We start from the raw sequence: 17,699 nt of genomic DNA on the forward strand, positions 1-17,699 counted from the left end.
CTACATGACTGGTTTTCCCCTTTTTATTATAATATATAATGAATCACTGAAAGAGTTTTAATAATAATTTGTCTTTTGTAGAACTGCCTTTTCTAATGATGTAAAGGCAAGCTCTAAGTTCATAGGACCACATGTACAATATACATTACATTATTTCCCTTTTACATCTGCAAAAGTACAGAAATGCCAAAGAATCCCATCTGGATCAAAGATTAAGTTACCTGTAAAGATCATAGAAGAACCAATAAATCATACACCCAAGTTCTTTAAGTGCCTTGACTAGTCCAGATTCCAATATTAATAGCCCTGTCAGACTATTTATAGGAAATGTGTCCACAGGGATGGTAAGATGCGAAACATTTCTAAATATATCAGGTCAAATGACAATTATGCCATTAGTTAAGTTTGCCAGACAATATTTTGCCAAAGATGGTTTGCCAAAATATATTTTGACAGAAGGAAAAGGAAACATCCAAAGCATCTGCATACCAGAGTCTATAAAAGTCTCTTTGGAGTGCTGTGCCCAGTCTTGACAGAAAATTTCGAGGTAAGTGTTTGGCTCCTGTGAACTGCTGGGCAAAACATATACCTTTTTATTCCATTTAACTTCCTATAAAACCTGGATATCCACTTCTGTCATGGACTGACTCTATAAGCAGTAACTGTATTGTAGGTTTGAAGGCAGCATGTTTTCCTTCAAATTATGTATTAGATCTGAATATCTGTGCAACACAAAATAAGTCTTTATGTTTTCAAGTAGCAGTGACCTCTGCCACCAAAATCAATAACAAAATTTAACAACTTTTAAGGAACAGGATGAAATCCAAGAGTTTAACATTTGTGGCAGGGATAACAGGCAATAGTAACGTTTTTATCTGTCATAATGCAAGATGAATTATCCATAGCAAGTAATTTTTAGAAAGCCACTACTTGCTATCAGAAAAAAGAACTAATTCAGAGACTTTCAGTAGCATTAAAAAAAAACAAAAACAGAGACTCTGTTATGGGAACAGCCAAATTTGCTAGAGTTAAAAAGTTGAAATAATACTGCTAAACTTCACAACATACTGTACACTTAACTGCTGTTCTGTACATGGTCTCTTAGCTGGATGTCTAAGGATTAATTTTAGAGAGCTGTGTAAGTATTTTCAGCCAAGACTGGGAAGTTTAAATCCAACTTTGGTCTTGCTTATACCTACTTTAATATTTCAAAAGATCAAAGTGAAAAAGATCTCCTTCCTTTCACAAAAAGATGTTCATTCACTGACACAACATATCTTGTAGCCTACAGAGGACCCTGCAGACTGTGGCTCCTGAAGAAGTGCAACAATGTCAACTCCAGACGCTGACATGGCCGCCTTTGGCGAGGCGGCTCCTTACCTCCGAAAATCGGAGAAGGAGAGAATTGAGGCCCAGAACAAACCTTTCGATGCCAAGACCTGTGTCTTTGTGGCACATCCAAAGGAGTCCTATGTGAAAGGGAAGATTGAGAGTAAGGATGCAGGGAAGGTCACTGTCAAGACTGAAGGTGGAGAGGTGAATAAATTCAAAATGTACAAATAAAATTTAATTCCCACTCTAGGTTCTTAGCTGACATACATACATCTCTCTATTGTGTGGCAGACCCTGACCGTGAAAGAAGACCAAGTCTTCTCGATGAACCCTCCCAAGTATGACAAAATCGAGGACATGGCCATGATGACCCACCTGCACGAACCCGCTGTGCTGTACAACCTCAAAGAGCGTTACGCAGCCTGGATGATCTACGTAAGTGGCAGCAGCAGCTTCCTCTGGGCAGCCTCAGCAGCTGCTGGGCCAGCCTCAGGGGAAGCCAAGGTGCTGTGTCCCTTCCTTGCAGACCTACTCGGGTCTCTTCTGCGTCACCGTCAACCCCTACAAGTGGCTGCCGGTGTACAACCCCGAGGTGGTGTTGGCCTACCGAGGCAAGAAGCGCCAGGAGGCCCCTCCACACATCTTCTCCATCTCTGACAACGCCTATCAGTTCATGCTGACTGGTGAGTTTCATGATTTTCTTTAAAATCACTTGGCTGTAAACTCTCACAAAGGAGAAAAATGTCTTTTTTTGAAACAATAGTTCAGTTTAATGTTGCTGGGAATGTGGATGTTCTGTCATCACTGTAAATAGATTTTTTATTGAACATCATAATTTAGATAAAGTTTATAGAAATCAATGTTAAATTTTCATGTCCAGTGTATTTGGGAGGATCTGATTTAATATTGAATATATTGTCAGATTTTCCATTCAAGAAATTTGGATATATTTTAAATCTCTGCTTTTTCTCAGATGAAAGGATTGTTCTTTGAATGATTTGCTATGCAGGACTGAAAATCACTCGAGTGAATTTCTGTAAATAACGCTGCGTATAAATGGAAAGTACATTCAACATTGGAGCCAATGTTTTCTATGGTAGCTTTACAAAAACTCTAGAAGCAGTCTCAGTCAGAAATTGCAGTGAAACCTGCTCAGAAAATTGATAACTTCCTTCCTCTGTCTCAATCAATTTCTTCTTTTCCATTCATTATTATAAATGAAAGAAATACCAAAGAAGGGTAGTGACAATGTTTCTAGCACTGTCTAAATAACTACAATTTCAGGAAACAGCAGCTTGGTCAGAAATATAGATAACATGTATTTTAATTTGTTACAAGAAATTTTCTTCTCTCTTTTGTCCCCAATTACTGTATTTAAATCTGTAGCATTCAGAGTGTTAAGAAAGTTAATCGGAAGAGAATTCAATGAAAACAAACAATATTAAATTGATGTTTGAGTACTGTGTCTTATCAGGGTCAAAGGTGTCATATGTTTAACCTTGCTGACTCCTTCATAAGACATGCAGAAACTTTGTGAGTGCAAACCCAGACTTCTCCACTAAAAGTTAGTTCCCTAATTGATTAGTCTATTCCAGGAGATTTTTCAGTTTTTATAGTGCAAAGGTTTTGTCAATGGAGTCACAATGGGAGCATAGGTTAAAAAAGCAACCAGACAAAATTATGGAAAGCAAACTCAGCTCAAGATATAGCAAAGAGGAATATTGAATCCAATTAAGTAAGTACCAAAAATTGAATATTCTAGATTATAGCAGACTACTCTGGTACAGGTTACTACATATTTAGAATGTTACTTTGATTTTCTTTAGGCAATAATCAATTGGCCAACAACATAAAAACCATTCAGGAGACTTATTGATTGATCAGGAATGGTTGCTCCTATGTAATAAAGTTTATGAGACGCACATGCTTCAGTTCAATTCAGCTTGCTGATAGACAATTTAATCAGTAACTCTACAAAATTGATCATTAATTGGAATAATTTTTACAAACAAAATGAATAGCATGACATGAAGGGAATCGCCAGAAAAAGAACTGCAAGTGTGCTATACTTGGCATCATCTCAAGGTGATGACATCAACATCCCAACTGGATCTAGGAACATTAAATATTGAAAAGGAAGTAGGGGTGAAGATAGAAAGGTTTAGTAATGGAAATAGATGCCCAATCCTAGTGCACCTTCTAAAAGTCACAGGAACAATTTTATCAATGATATTCATGACACATAATAATAATAATTTATTTTCTGCCTTGTTCACAGACCGTGAGAACCAGTCCATCCTGATCACGTAGGTACCCCCCTGCGCGGATCCCTGCGGGGCTGCCCGGTGCCAGGGCACCTCCTGCCTGACCACGCACCCTCTGCTTCTCTTTTGGCTTTGGCAGCGGAGAATCCGGGGCCGGGAAGACTGTGAACACAAAGCGTGTCATCCAGTACTTTGCAACAATTGCAGCCAGTGGGGACAAGAAGAAGGAGGAGCAGACCTCAGGCAAAATGCAGGTGAGGTCCCAGGGCTAGAAACCTGCAACAATTTCTTGATGAGCTAGATCATGACAAGAAGACATCTGTTCTAGGGGACACTTGAGGATCAAATCATCAGCGCCAACCCACTGCTGGAGGCCTTTGGAAACGCCAAGACCGTGAGGAACGACAACTCCTCGCGCTTTGTGAGTTCTTGCTTTGCATAAGATCTCCCCCCCTCATGGCAACACACTTGATGCCTGAGCAGTTCTTCATGCAAAGGAGATGTCAGCAGAACACATCCTGGCTGACCTGCTGCTGCTTCTGCTTAACAGGGCAAATTCATCAGAATCCACTTTGGTGCCACAGGCAAACTGGCTTCTGCTGACATTGAAACTTGTAAGAGATTCTCCTGGAACGCTCCCATCCCTTCCCAAATTCCCATCTCCATGTACATTCCCACAAGTGTCTAACTCTTTCTACCTCCTTGGGCAGATCTGCTGGAGAAGTCCAGAGTCACTTTCCAGCTCAAGGCGGAAAGGAGCTACCACATCTTTTATCAGATCATGTCCAACAAGAAGCCAGAGCTAATTGGTAGGAAAGAGCATTATGGCTTTTTGGGGTTGATCACTTAGGAACAGCTCCCTCTCTTACCTGTTGGCAAAAGTAAACCTATGCCTTGCCTTTTCCTATTTGCAGACATGCTCCTCATTACCACCAACCCCTATGATTTCCATTATGTGAGTCAAGGAGAGGTCACTGTCCCCAGTATTGATGACCAGGAGGAGCTCATGGCTACAGATGTAAGTAACACAGCAACAAGGTACCTACAGAGCATGCCTTGAGGGTGACATCTCTGACCCACTAAGGACACATTTTTGAATTCATTATTTTGACTGCAGAGTGCCATTGACATCCTGGGCTTCACTGCAGATGAGAAAACAGCCATCTACAAGCTGACAGGGGCTGTCATGCACTATGGGAACCTCAAGTTCAAGCAGAAACAACGAGAGGAGCAGGCAGAGCCTGATGGCACAGAAGGTACCCACAAATTCAGGGGCTGATTTGTGCCCTTCTCTGCCTCCAGAGGCGATATGTTAGCCTCCAGAGGCACACTGCAGTGGCCTGAGTCCCCACATACCACACAGAGAATTCCTTTTTTGCCCCAGTCCCTCTAACTGCAGAGGCGCTTTCCTAGTCATGGGGAGTTCCATTATTCTATCCAATGGTGGCTCCCCAAAATCATACTGCCTGAATGCTGAAACTTCAATTTCAACACAGGATATCTCTCTCTCTCTCTCTCTCAAATCTCTAAGCACTAAGACACCCTGATGGGCAATTGTGTTTTTGATGAAATAACTCCTGCAAGCTGTGCTACGCACAAATCCCCTTCCCACAGAGAGAAAATATGCCTTGCCTTACGTCCTGCTAGTGGCTTCTGTTGTTCTTCTGGGAAATTCCTGGTTCAAGCTCTTCCTATCCAAGCCATACTTGTTCCTGCTTTCAAAGACCACCATCAGTAGTTTCCAGAGTTTGCATTGCTTCACAGGCCTTCAATATGGAATGAGATAAATGTTTTTCCATTCCTAGAACATGAAGAGCAAAGTTGTTCACAACACCTGAAGTATAGAGATTGTCCATGAACAAGTGCTTTTCTCTCCCCCCCCACCTCTAGTGGCTGACAAGGCTGCCTACCTAACTGGCCTCAACTCAGCTGAATTTCTCAAGGCCTTGTGTTACCCCCGAGTCAAGGTTGGGAATGAATTCGTGACCAAAGGTCAAAACGTGACACAGGTAACATCTGACAGTTGAAAACGCACAGCTTGAAGGACTATGTGTGCATTTTTCTTTGCCCCTCAGAGGTAATTCCAATCCTGTCTCCTCCGCTAGGTGAACAATGCTGTGGGTGCCCTGGCCAAGGCAATGTTTGAGAAGATGTTCCTGTGGATGGTTGTTCGTATCAACCAACAGCTGGACACGAAACAGCCCAGGCAGTACTTCATTGGTGTGCTGGACATTGCTGGCTTTGAGATCTTTGATGTAAGGAGCAAGGGTTTGACACCTTGACAGTGTCAATGGGCAAGGAGGGGTCAGGAGGACACAGGAACACACAGAGGACTAAGGCTCACACAGCTATGAGCCAGAGAGGTGGATGCTCTAGTAAAGGCAGTGGTCTGGCAAGTTCACAGCATGTTTCCTGTTCTGTGAATGCAGTGATGATGCAAGGACTTCTGTATCAGAACACAAAACCCCTCATATTATTGTTCTGAGACCTGGGAAATTCTTGGCTGAGACACTCAGGAGGTTTCTACCATCCAGCAGCTCAGAGAACTGGCACCATGGAGCTACTGAGCTTACCAAAGACTTGCAGCTGAGTAGCACAGTGAAAAAGAATTGTCACTTTTGCTTTGATTTGCAAAGTAATAATGAAAAGCTCTTTCCAAGGACATTGAGTGTTAGAGTAGAAACACATGGTGGTATAGTAGGTTTGGGACTGGTGTTTCAACTTCAAACAGCCTTAGGAGAATGGTGGCAAGGGCCTGTGTGTTTTAGCACACCTTGAGAACCTGTGCACTTTTCCTTGCTTTGGGCAGTTCAACAGCTTTGAGCAGCTGTGCATCAACTTCACCAATGAGAAACTGCAACAGTTCTTCAACCACCACATGTTCGTGCTGGAGCAAGAGGAATACAAGAAGGAGGGGATTGAATGGGAGTTCATTGACTTTGGCATGGACCTGGCTGCCTGCATTGAGCTCATTGAGAAGGTACCTTTCCCTTGCATGATATGATGGCTGTTGGAATTCTGTGATGTTTCTGAGGCACAGTCAAATCCAAAGTCCACAGACAAATTTGAGAAATAAATATCATATCACCTGACCTCCCCAAACTAGAACGCCCCTTGTAGCTGTTTTTCCCCATATTTTTCTCTTTATCATTGCTTCCCCAATTCTACTACCAATTCTCATGTGAGCTGGATAGGCATTCCTACCAATTCCATGAAGATAGGCTGCAGGGAGGCAAGGGATGGCCAAAGAAATAAACTCCTTGACTGAGAACAACTCCTGGTAAACCCAGGCTTTCATCCAGGCTGAGATGCTGCCAATAGTACAACAAGACTTTGATGTTCATAGTACAGGGTTCTTGTCATTGTCAAAGAGTCACAGAATGGTTTGGGTTGGAAGGGACCATAAAGAACATTTTGTTCCAATCCCCTACCATGGCGGGGGACTCCTTCCACTAGACCAGGCAGGTGAGCATCCCATCTAAAGCGACATTGAACATTTCCATTAACCTTCCCCTGTCACTTGTGATTTCTCCCAGCCCATGGGCATTTTCTCCATCCTGGAAGAGGAGTGCATGTTCCCCAAGGCAACTGACACCTCTTTCAAGAACAAGCTCTATGACCAGCACCTGGGCAAGTCCAACAACTTCCAGAAGCCCAAGCCAGGCAAAGGCAAGGCTGAGGCCCACTTCTCCCTGGTGCACTATGCTGGCACAGTGGACTACAACATCACTGGGTGGCTGGAGAAGAACAAGGACCCTCTGAATGAAACTGTCATTGGGCTGTACCAGAAATCATCTGTGAAGACCCTGGCTTTACTCTTTGCCAGCTATGGTGGAGCCGATGCAGGTCAGTTTTTTTGTTGAAATTTTATTTTTAATATAGGACAATTTTTTTTAGAATTAAAGCTGTAAACACTAGAATGTAAAGTGGCTTTGTGTTTTGTAGTATCCAATATATCTTGTCCATATTATAAAACTTTTTTTATTTTCTTTTATTTTCAGATGCTGGTGGTGGTGGTGGCAAGAAGGGAGGCAAGAAGAAGGGTTCTTCTTTCCAGACTGTCTCAGCTCTTTTCAGGGTAATTAAAGTAATATCTCCTTAAAGATGGAAAACCTTTTATTCTGAATCTGAAAGGTCTGTTTCCATTTTGGATATAACTATTGTCATCCTTTAAAACCCTTCCCTTTCCATCCTTGTAACTTATACAATATTCTTTTTATAATACCATCTTTGAATATTCCACAAAGATATCTAAAGTTCACCTACTTAGATGGGAGTGAGTAACTTAGCAGCTAACTTCCTTAAAATTCTCTCCATAGCATTCAGATATATTTCCTAGACTTTTTTTATGTCTTTAGGCAGATTTTCAGTACTGACTCATAGTAAAATTTGAAAATAATAGATCAAACATAAAAAGCAAAAAGAAATTACTCCAACATTATAGGATTTTAAGACAATGACTGGATTTCAATGTGAAAAAAGAGCAAAGGTTAAATTATATCAAATTAATGACTTCTGAGGTCAGTTTTCAGTTGTCTTCAAACTTTGAGACTGAATTACTATTAAAGAGTCATTTTATATGGACTATCCCCTCCATTTAGAAACAACTTACTTAGCTGAAAAATCAGATGCTAGTCATGCTCGATCAGGAGTGTGTCATTTATTTAATATCCCCAACACTATACCACAAGAATTACCAGCTCAAAGGAAAACTGTGAGATTATAGCCCTGTATTTGGATGAGGAGATCAAGGAAAAGTAATGCTAACCATTATTCTATAAAAGAAGTTCAAAACCAAAATTTGGGACCCTTCACCTTCCAATTTTCCTTTTGGGAGTTCTGCAACTTGTTTTAGAGAAGAAAGGTCTGCATCCTGAAACACCAGTTTGTTACATCCACTGTTAAGATTCTACTGCTTACCCTTAATAATGTAAACTTCATTTCGTGATCTCACAGGAGAATTTAAACAAGCTGATGGCTAACTTGAGAAGCACTCACCCCCATTTTGTACGGTGCATCATCCCAAATGAAACTAAAACACCTGGTAAGGCAAGCCAAGGGGAGGAAAGCTTGAGCAGCAGAAGCTCTTCTCCTGAGTGCCAAACAGCAGGGTAGTCACTAATGGTGGTATTTGTCAGGTGCCATGGAGCACGAGCTGGTGCTGCACCAGCTGCGCTGTAACGGCGTGCTGGAAGGGATCAGGATCTGCAGGAAAGGGTTCCCCAGCAGAGTCCTCTATGCTGACTTCAAGCAGAGGTGAGAGCTCTGAACCTTTCTGCCAATTCACAGCAAGCTGAAGAGCCTGATCATCTTATAATATACTTTGAACTTTTTATTTTAAATTGGCACTGATCATACATGTAGATGTTTCACCATCAGTTTATGGTGATGTGGCAGTGCTGAGATCAGGATTGTTTTGTACTTAGAATTACTATTAAAAGCATTTCCCATATCCTCTCATTAGAGGGTGAACTGTCTCTAGGCATGAGATTGGTTCAATGGTACAGTCTGAAAAGTTATGGTGGTGGTTTCAACGAATGAGATTTCTTAATGTTCTGTTTTCTCCTACAGATACAGAGTACTTAATGCCAGTGCTATCCCAGAAGGACAGTTCATGGACAACAAGAAGGCTTCAGAGAAGCTCCTTGGGTCCATTGATGTTGACCACACCCAGTACCGATTTGGTCACACCAAGGTAAAAACAAGACCTGTGTTAAAAGTTTGTCCAAACCAGTGAGAGCGGGCTCTGTCAGGGAATCAGGCACAGCACAATAACGTAACAGAGCTGCCAGACTAGGGGCTACTACCAGCATGTGCCCAGTCTCACTGTACTCAAGGCAAGTGAAGATGACCCAGGAATGGTAGTCAGACTCAACTGAGAGTCCACACCATCAGTCAAGTCTGTTACAATAAAATGATCTAAGTTGAAGCCATAAAACCTTGTTTTTCAACATTTGTCAGGGTCACATAAAAAGGCAAGGCCCTAGTCATTAATTCATGGACATAGACACAGAAGTGAGATTGGTCTAACATCAAACCAGGAATTAAAAGGTCATGGTAGAGCTCACCAGTGTCCATGACCAGGTATAGGAGTGGCTGAGGCTGTGGCTGAATTGGAAACCAGTACTCATGACACATGGGTCAGACAAGGACTGAATGCTTAGGGCTGAGATTATGGGAAGTCCTAAGCCCTTGGACAGAGTTTATGGGAGAGGGCCCAAGGTGATACTGATCATGGCCATTAAACTCTTTCAGCAACCTGAATGACTCTGTGCTCTGTTCTATCCTACATCACAATTACATGGTGCAACATTTAATTTCTCAAGGTGTTCTTCAAAGCTGGGTTGCTGGGACTTCTGGAGGAGATGAGAGATGACAAGTTGGCAGAAATCATCACTCGCACACAAGCCAGGTGCAGGGGCTTCCTGATGAGAGTGGAGTATAGGAGAATGGTGGAGAGGAGGTAGATATTTCTCATAATTAGTTGATTTTCATGGAACTTTACTGATGAAGTTTAAATTAAGCACACCATATCCATATAATAACTGTGTGAATTTCAATTCAGAGAGTCCATCTTCTGCATCCAGTACAACGTTCGTGCATTCATGAATGTCAAACACTGGCCATGGATGAAGCTGTTCTTCAAGATCAAGCCCTTGCTGAAGAGTGCAGAGTCTGAGAAGGAGATGGCCAACATGAAGGAAGAATTTGAGAAAACTAAGGAGGAGCTTGCAAAGTCTGAAGCAAAGCGGAAGGAGCTGGAAGAGAAAATGGTGGCCCTGGTGCAGGAGAAAAATGACCTGCAGCTCCAAGTGCAGGCTGTGAGTATCACCGTTTATTTTCCTCTGGAAAAAGAATGATGTACTGTCAGAATGCTTCTTGTCCTGCAAAGAGACTCATAGAAAGACCTACTTTTCCTACATACAATAAAGCCTTGATTATTTTCAGAAACATGGATACTTCCCATTAAAACTCAAAAAGGACAAGGGAGTTTCTTAACAACCGATGAAATGATCAGCTAGTTACCACGGAAGATCCTAGACGTGGCCTGGAAAGAAGCCACAGAGGTAGCTGATAGGCTAGAACTTTATTTGCCATGCAGTTTATAGAAAAGTGATAAATTTCTTTCTCAAAAAAAGTGTTCTCAAAAATTGAAAAGCCACTAAGTAACAAATATTTTAAGGCTATGTTGAGACAACCAAAGAAAAAGTGAGTAGATAACAATTTCCATGAGGGAAAAAAAAAATGTTCCAAGCCCTTACTCATGCTGAAATTAGAAATTGAATTAGAATGTTCTGTTCTGCATTAGTGCTTATTGTATGAGGCATTGTCACAGATAACTGCCCTGGGAGACAAATTTAGGAGACACAAAAACTTAGGAATAAATATTGATTCGAAATGACAAGGTTTACCAGTAGACATCACTCAAGATCCTTCTATTGCTGGAGTTGAAGATCAGGTTCAGCTGCTACTTTTAAACCTAGCAACTCTATGATTAAAAAAGGCAGAGCAGAGAATGTTCAAAACAGTAGAACCCACAAATTTCTATCTCCCCACCAGGAAGCAGATAGCTTGGCTGATGCTGAGGAAAGGTGTGACCAGCTCATCAAAAACAAAATCCAGCTGGAAGCCAAAATTAAGGAGCTGACAGAAAGGGCTGAGGATGAAGAAGAAATTAATGCTGAGTTGACAGCCAAGAAGAGGAAGCTGGAGGATGAATGTTCAGAGCTGAAGAAAGATATTGATGACCTTGAGCTAACACTGGCCAAGGTGGAGAAGGAAAAACATGCCACTGAAAACAAGGTATGAGGTAGAACCAGTCACTCGCACTCCAGAAAATGGGCTGTGTGTTATCACAGGACTTCTATAGCTGCTTCCTTTATTTATATTTGGTCCCTTCTTCTCAAAGGTGAAAAACCTGACTGAGGAGATGGCAGCTCTGGACGAGACCATTGCCAAGCTGACAAAGGAGAAAAAAGCCCTCCAAGAGGCCCATCAGCAGACCCTGGATGACCTGCAGGTAGAGGAAGACAAAGTCAATACTCTGACCAAATCCAAGACCAAGCTGGAACAGCAAGTGGATGATGTAAGTACACAGACATAGAGCAGGAACAGGACAGGTATGGAGTCCAACGTGGCTGGCACAGGGCTGATGGTCTTGTTGTGTTTAGCTGGAAGGGTCCCTGGAGCAAGAGAAGAAACTGCGCATGGACCTGGAGAGAGCGAAGAGGAAACTGGAAGGAGACCTGAAGCTGGCCCAGGACAGCATCATGGATTTGGAGAATGATAAGCAGCAGCTGGATGAAAAACTGAAGAAGTAAGTGTGGCTCTGGGGCACCTGAGTGCTGGGCTGCAGCAGTTGTCTTTTTCCTTGGAGCTCTAACACGGTTCCCTTGTCCCAAAGGAAAGATTTTGAAATCAGCCAGATCCAGAGCAAGATTGAAGATGAACAGGCCCTGGGCATGCAATTTCAGAAGAAGATCAAGGAGCTGCAGGCAAGTCTCTGTTCCTTGCCCTGCCTTGCTCAGCTGAGCTCAGGCAGGAGGAGGGCACGGCTGTGAAGGGTCCCTGCTGTTCTGCAGGCCCGCATTGAGGAGCTGGAGGAGGAAATTGAGGCAGAGCGAACCTCTCGCGCTAAAGCAGAGAAGCATCGCGCTGACCTGTCCAGGGAGCTGGAGGAGATCAGCGAGCGCCTGGAAGAAGCAGGAGGGGCCACAGCAGCTCAGATTGAGATGAACAAGAAGCGTGAGGCAGAGTTCCAGAAGATGCGCCGTGACCTGGAAGAGGCCACGCTGCAGCACGAAGCCACGGCTTCTGCCCTGCGCAAGAAGCACGCGGACAGCACAGCTGAGCTGGGCGAGCAGATCGACAACCTGCAACGCGTGAAGCAGAAGCTGGAGAAGGAGAAGAGTGAGCTGAAGATGGAGATTGATGACTTGGCCAGCAACATGGAGTCTGTCTCCAAAGCCAAGGTATGGAGTTGCAGGAGAAAATGCTCACAAGAACAAAGTGTGGCAAAAAAGCTGCCTCTGACACATTCTCAGAAACAAAATCTCCACTGTGACAATAAGGCAGAGTGCAGACCATCATCTCTTTTCCTTTTCTTTGTTTCCTCGCTAGGCCAATCTGGAGAAGATGTGCCGCACACTGGAAGATCAGCTGAGTGAGCTCAAAACTAAGGATGAGCAGAATCAGCGCATGATCAACGACCTCAATACGCAAAGAGCTCGTCTGCAGACAGAGTCAGGTGAGACATCCTCATCCCCAAAGTTCAAGTGCAGGACCTCTGTGCCCTGAGAGTACAAGTGGCAGCTGGTATAAGCTCTCCAGGCCATTCCAGATTACATGGCTTTACAAGCAGAAGTTGTCATAAGAGGAACAATCTACTTCCTTTTTTTCCTTTCCTATTCCAGGTGAATTTTCCCGCCAGGTGGAGGAGAAAGATGCTCTGATTTCTCAGCTGTCTAGGGGCAAGCAAGGATTTACCCAACAGATTGAGGAACTCAAGAGACATCTAGAGGAAGAAATCAAGGTCTGGAAGTACCCTAGTGTCCACAGCCTACATCACCCCCAAAAGCATCTGCAGAATCCTGACTGATGCTAGACCGCTTCAGTGTTCTTTCCCCAAGCACACATAGGACTGGAGGGAACAGCACTAATGCACAACCCTTCACTATACCACAAGGGAGGGAAGGAAGCAGGATGCTGTATGTGCTGGAGGAAGTATTCCACATGAGATTCTTCCATGAGATTCTGAAGATCCTCTAAGACAGGATTCAGCCACACATGTGTGAACATATATACAAACAGCAGATTACTGTCCCAAAAGTCACAAATGCATCCTGATGCTCCAGAATATGTCAACGAGGGCTTCACCAGCTCCAAGCTATACATTTGCCCAATAATTCATTTAAATTTCATTTTCAAGTTCACAGTCAAGAGGGATTTAAAAATAAGTATTCAAGTTTGCCAAACCCAATGTCTCCACAGGCCAAGAATGCCCTGGCCCATGCCCTGCAGTCCGCTCGCCACGACTGTGACTTGCTCCGGGAACAATATGAGGAGGAGCAGGAGGCCAAGGCAGAGCTGCAGCGAGCCCTGTCCAAGGCAAATGGTGAAGTGGCCCAGTGGAGAACGAAATATGAGACGGACGCGATTCAGCGCACGGAGGAGCTCGAGGAGGCCAAGTATGTGGGGAAGCAGAATGGGAAATGACAGGAGAAGACTGAAATTGGTCATGGGAAATTAGAATGTCTGCGAGTGTGCTCAGACAACTCTGAGAGTGGCTTAGGAGAAGAATGGCGGGAGTGAAGCAAGAATATACCGTCTTTGTAAAAAACGGGGGGAGAGAGAAAAAAATGCAGATTGGAACTAGAAAACATAGCCTTTAGAAGTGCTAAAACAGGCCTAATCCTCCCAAGGTGATAGGACAAAGCAAAGTATAGATCCTTACATATCTGTGAAAAGTGCACAGTTCAAAACCCTTAAAGTGATCAGCTGACCTCTCTCAAGTACAGAACTGATTCCTTCCAAGATCTAACGTGCAACTGTGCTTGTCTCCTCCCAGGAAGAAGCTGGCCCAGCGCCTGCAGGATGCAGAGGAGCATGTTGAGGCTGTCAATGCCAAATGTGCCTCCCTGGAAAAGACAAAGCAGAGGCTGCAGAATGAAGTGGAGGACCTGATGATTGACGTGGAGAGATCCAATGCTGCCTGTGCTGCTCTGGATAAGAAGCAGAAGAACTTTGACAAGGTCTTTTGGCCTCCAGCACCAGCACTCCTGGCCAGAGCAGAGCCCCGTGATGGCCACAGCCCTACTCACCCCCCGTTTCTCTTCAGATCCTGGCAGAATGGAAGCAGAAGTATGAGGAAACGCAGGCTGAGCTGGAGGCCTCGCAGAAGGAGTCGCGCTCTCTGAGCACGGAGCTGTTCAAGATGAAGAATGCCTATGAGGAGTCCTTGGACCACCTGGAAACAATGAAGCGGGAGAACAAGAACTTGCAGCGTAAGTCCCTGGCCCTCTGCTCCTCCCTGGCCTTTCTCACTATCAGCCATTCCCACCATTCTTCATGGCTCTGTGCTTGCAGGTCTGCAGAGATGCCTGTCACCTTGGTGGGACAGGCCCTTTTCATTCTGCTCTCTGCCTGACCATGCCATTGATCTTTGTTCCCACAGAGGAGATTTCCGACCTCACGGAGCAGATTGCGGAGGGAGGAAAGGCGATTCATGAGCTGGAGAAAGTCAAGAAGCAGATTGAGCAGGAGAAATCTGAACTTCAGGCCTCCCTGGAGGAAGCTGAGGTACAGACAAGGCTAATTAATGATGGCCCCCACCAACAAGAGTATGGGTGTAGTCTTTTGGAGAGAGAGCAGGATCCAAGCCTGCCTTTCTTGTGGGACTGCATGAAAGATTACTTTGAAAATAAAACATCCTTTGTGCTGAATTGGCAGGCCTCCCTGGAACATGAGGAGGGGAAGATCCTGCGCTTGCAGCTTGAGCTCAACCAAGTGAAGTCTGAGATTGACAGGAAGATAGCAGAGAAAGATGAGGAGATTGACCAGCTGAAGAGGAACCACCTGAGAGTCGTGGACTCGATGCAGAGCACCCTGGATGCTGAGATCAGGAGCAGGAATGAAGCCCTGAGACTGAAGAAGAAGATGGAAGGAGACCTGAATGAAATGGAGATCCAGCTGAGCCATGCCAACCGCCAGGCTGCAGAGGCACAGAAGAACCTGAGGAACACCCAGGCTGTGCTCAAGGTCTGTTCAGCAGAGCTACAGAAAGAGAAATGAGATTGATGACATTTCTTCCATTCAAGCACCCACTGATGCCTGGTAATATCCCTTGTCTCTCTTTCCAGGACGCTCAGCTGCACTTGGACGATGCTCTCAGGACACAGGATGACCTGAAGGAGCAGGTGGCCATGGTGGAGCGCAGAGCAAACCTGCTGCAGGCTGAAGTTGAGGAGCTCCGGGCAGCCCTGGAGCAGACGGAGCGGTCGAGGAAATTGGCTGAGCAGGAGCTTCTGGATGCCACTGAACGTGCACAGCTCCTCCACACCCAGGTAAGATGCTGTTGGAAATTATTCCCATTCACAAGTGATAACAAAGACTGAAATTGTTATTCATCTTTTAAGTGACTTCTGTGTACACATTTGAAGAAATGTGCTGCAATATGTCCCCTCCATCCAGCCCTCAATATCTGGTTTACTGCTCTGGTACTAAAGAAGTCTCTTGCACTAAAGACTTTCCTAAACCATAGCCACATTTTCAGGCCTTGATGTGGAGGCATTTGGTCTGACAGTAGGAATCTTGTCTTTCCTGTTGCACAGAACACCAGCCTGATCAACACCAAGAAGAAGCTGGAAACAGACATTTCTCAGATCCAGAGTGAAATGGAGGATACCATCCAGGAAGCCCGCAATGCTGAGGAGAAGGCCAAGAAGGCCATCACAGATGTGAGTTGGACACTCCTGGCATTGCTGCTGATGAATGTACTCTCCCCAGAATATCTCCAGTCCCAAAATGTCTTTGACCCTTTGCTCTGATCAGGCGGCCATGATGGCAGAAGAGCTGAAGAAGGAGCAGGACACCAGTGCCCACCTGGAGAGGATGAAGAAGAACCTGGACCAGACAGTGAAGGACCTGCAGCACCGTCTGGAAGAGGCCGAGCAGCTGGCACTGAAGGGAGGGAAGAAACAACTTCAGAAGCTGGAGGCCAGGGTGTGTAGGGCTGGGGCTGTGCCTGAGTGAGCGTGTCCCTCCTTGGAGAGACATTGCCAGGGCAGCTGCAGGGCTGGGCTTGTCCTTGCAGGTGCGGGAGCTGGAAGGGGAGGTTGATGCTGAGCAGAAGCGCAGCGCTGAAGCCGTGAAGGGTGTGCGCAAGTACGAGCGCAGGGTGAAGGAACTCACCTACCAGGTAAGGCAGGAGTTCTCCTGCTCTCACTGGGCTTTCTCACAGTGAGTCACATTTTGCCCACACCATCCCCATGGGGAATTGTTAACCTCATGTGATGCAGAACCAAGAATTGACTCTCTATTGTGTTTGCCAACTGCTTTAGTCTGAGGAAGACAGGAAGAATGTGCTCAGGCTGCAGGATCTGGTGGACAAGCTGCAAATGAAAGTGAAATCCTACAAGAGACAAGCTGAGGAGGCTGTAAGTATCGCTCTGAGAATGGGTAAAAATTGCATTAGGGCAGAACACACATTGAATGAGTCTGAATACCAGGAGAGGGATATGAAAGAAACTCCCGAGACACAACATTTTTGGCCATGCTGTTTTGCTATAGTTTCATGAGGCCTTGGTGAGCTCTGGGCACCCTGCATTTAGGAACATTCATGAAGGGAAGATCTGCAGCCTGTTTCACAGAGGAGGCCAGAGTAAACAAACCCAGGGGCCACACCCAGTGACTGACAAATTCCTGAATCTCTGCTACTAATCAGCAGGAGAAGGCTTCCTGGTCTTCCTAACCCCATAATTCATACAGACAAGTAGTGTGAAGGTAATTACAGAAATGATAAATCGAAGGGATGAATTTGCTCCTCATATGTGACACAGTCCTGGTGAAGCTTGTCCCAGTAGGGTCCTGTGAAAGGGAGGATGAGGAGCTCTGTGTGAGTCTGATTTGCAGGCCCATAAGGCTGACTTGCAGCAGGAGTGAAAGCCCTGCCCTGGGCTCCTCACCCCTGACTCCCTCTCCCCACACAGGAGGAGCTGTCCAATGTCAACCTGTCCAAGTTCCGCAAGATCCAGCACGAGCTGGAGGAGGCCGAGGAGCGGGCTGACATTGCAGAGTCACAGGTCAACAAGCTCCGAGTGAAGAGCCGTGACATTCATGGCAAGAAGATAGAAGAGGAAGAGTGAGGATGTCACCAGGCATCAAAGTGACCTGAGGGCTGCACAAAATGTGAACCCTCTCTCACTGTCTTCCAGATTTGATATTTGCAACCATCTCAATACATAGGCAATAAAGAGTAGATTCATTTGCATTCACATCATGTGTAGTTATAATTTGTTTTTGTTTTTTATGGGTGTGGTCTGTATGACCATTAGGTTTGGATACGGTTTTTCCTTACAAAACCTTTGTGTAGCTTTGTGGTGGTAC

General features: G+C 44.7%; 1 protein-coding gene across 1 annotated transcript; it reads left to right on the forward strand.

Annotated features, from left to right (window-relative positions):
- Window positions 1-1,329: 1,329 nt before the first annotated feature.
- Window positions 1,330-17,458, forward strand: LOC136566474 (myosin heavy chain, skeletal muscle, adult). Its single transcript, XM_066565629.1, has 38 exons — window positions 1,330-1,536; window positions 1,624-1,767; window positions 1,859-2,015; window positions 3,611-3,638; window positions 3,736-3,850; window positions 3,925-4,017; window positions 4,147-4,210; window positions 4,307-4,405; window positions 4,511-4,614; window positions 4,714-4,852; window positions 5,487-5,605; window positions 5,702-5,851; window positions 6,406-6,576; window positions 7,133-7,442; window positions 7,598-7,674; window positions 8,553-8,640; window positions 8,735-8,852; window positions 9,168-9,291; window positions 9,923-10,059; window positions 10,162-10,417; window positions 11,157-11,399; window positions 11,506-11,682; window positions 11,768-11,913; window positions 12,001-12,091; window positions 12,179-12,568; window positions 12,717-12,843; window positions 13,010-13,128; window positions 13,587-13,783; window positions 14,164-14,347; window positions 14,434-14,599; window positions 14,770-14,894; window positions 15,045-15,353; window positions 15,455-15,658; window positions 15,926-16,051; window positions 16,146-16,316; window positions 16,408-16,512; window positions 16,655-16,750; window positions 17,303-17,458. Exons 1-38 carry the CDS (start codon window positions 1,330-1,332, stop codon window positions 17,456-17,458), a joined length of 5,832 nt encoding a protein of 1,943 aa, XP_066421726.1.
- The last annotated feature ends 241 nt before the right edge of the window (window positions 17,459-17,699 follow it).

Source organism: Molothrus aeneus, chromosome 25 (genome assembly GCF_037042795.1).
Source record: "Molothrus aeneus isolate 106 chromosome 25, BPBGC_Maene_1.0, whole genome shotgun sequence".
NCBI lineage: Eukaryota > Metazoa > Chordata > Aves > Passeriformes > Icteridae > Molothrus > Molothrus aeneus.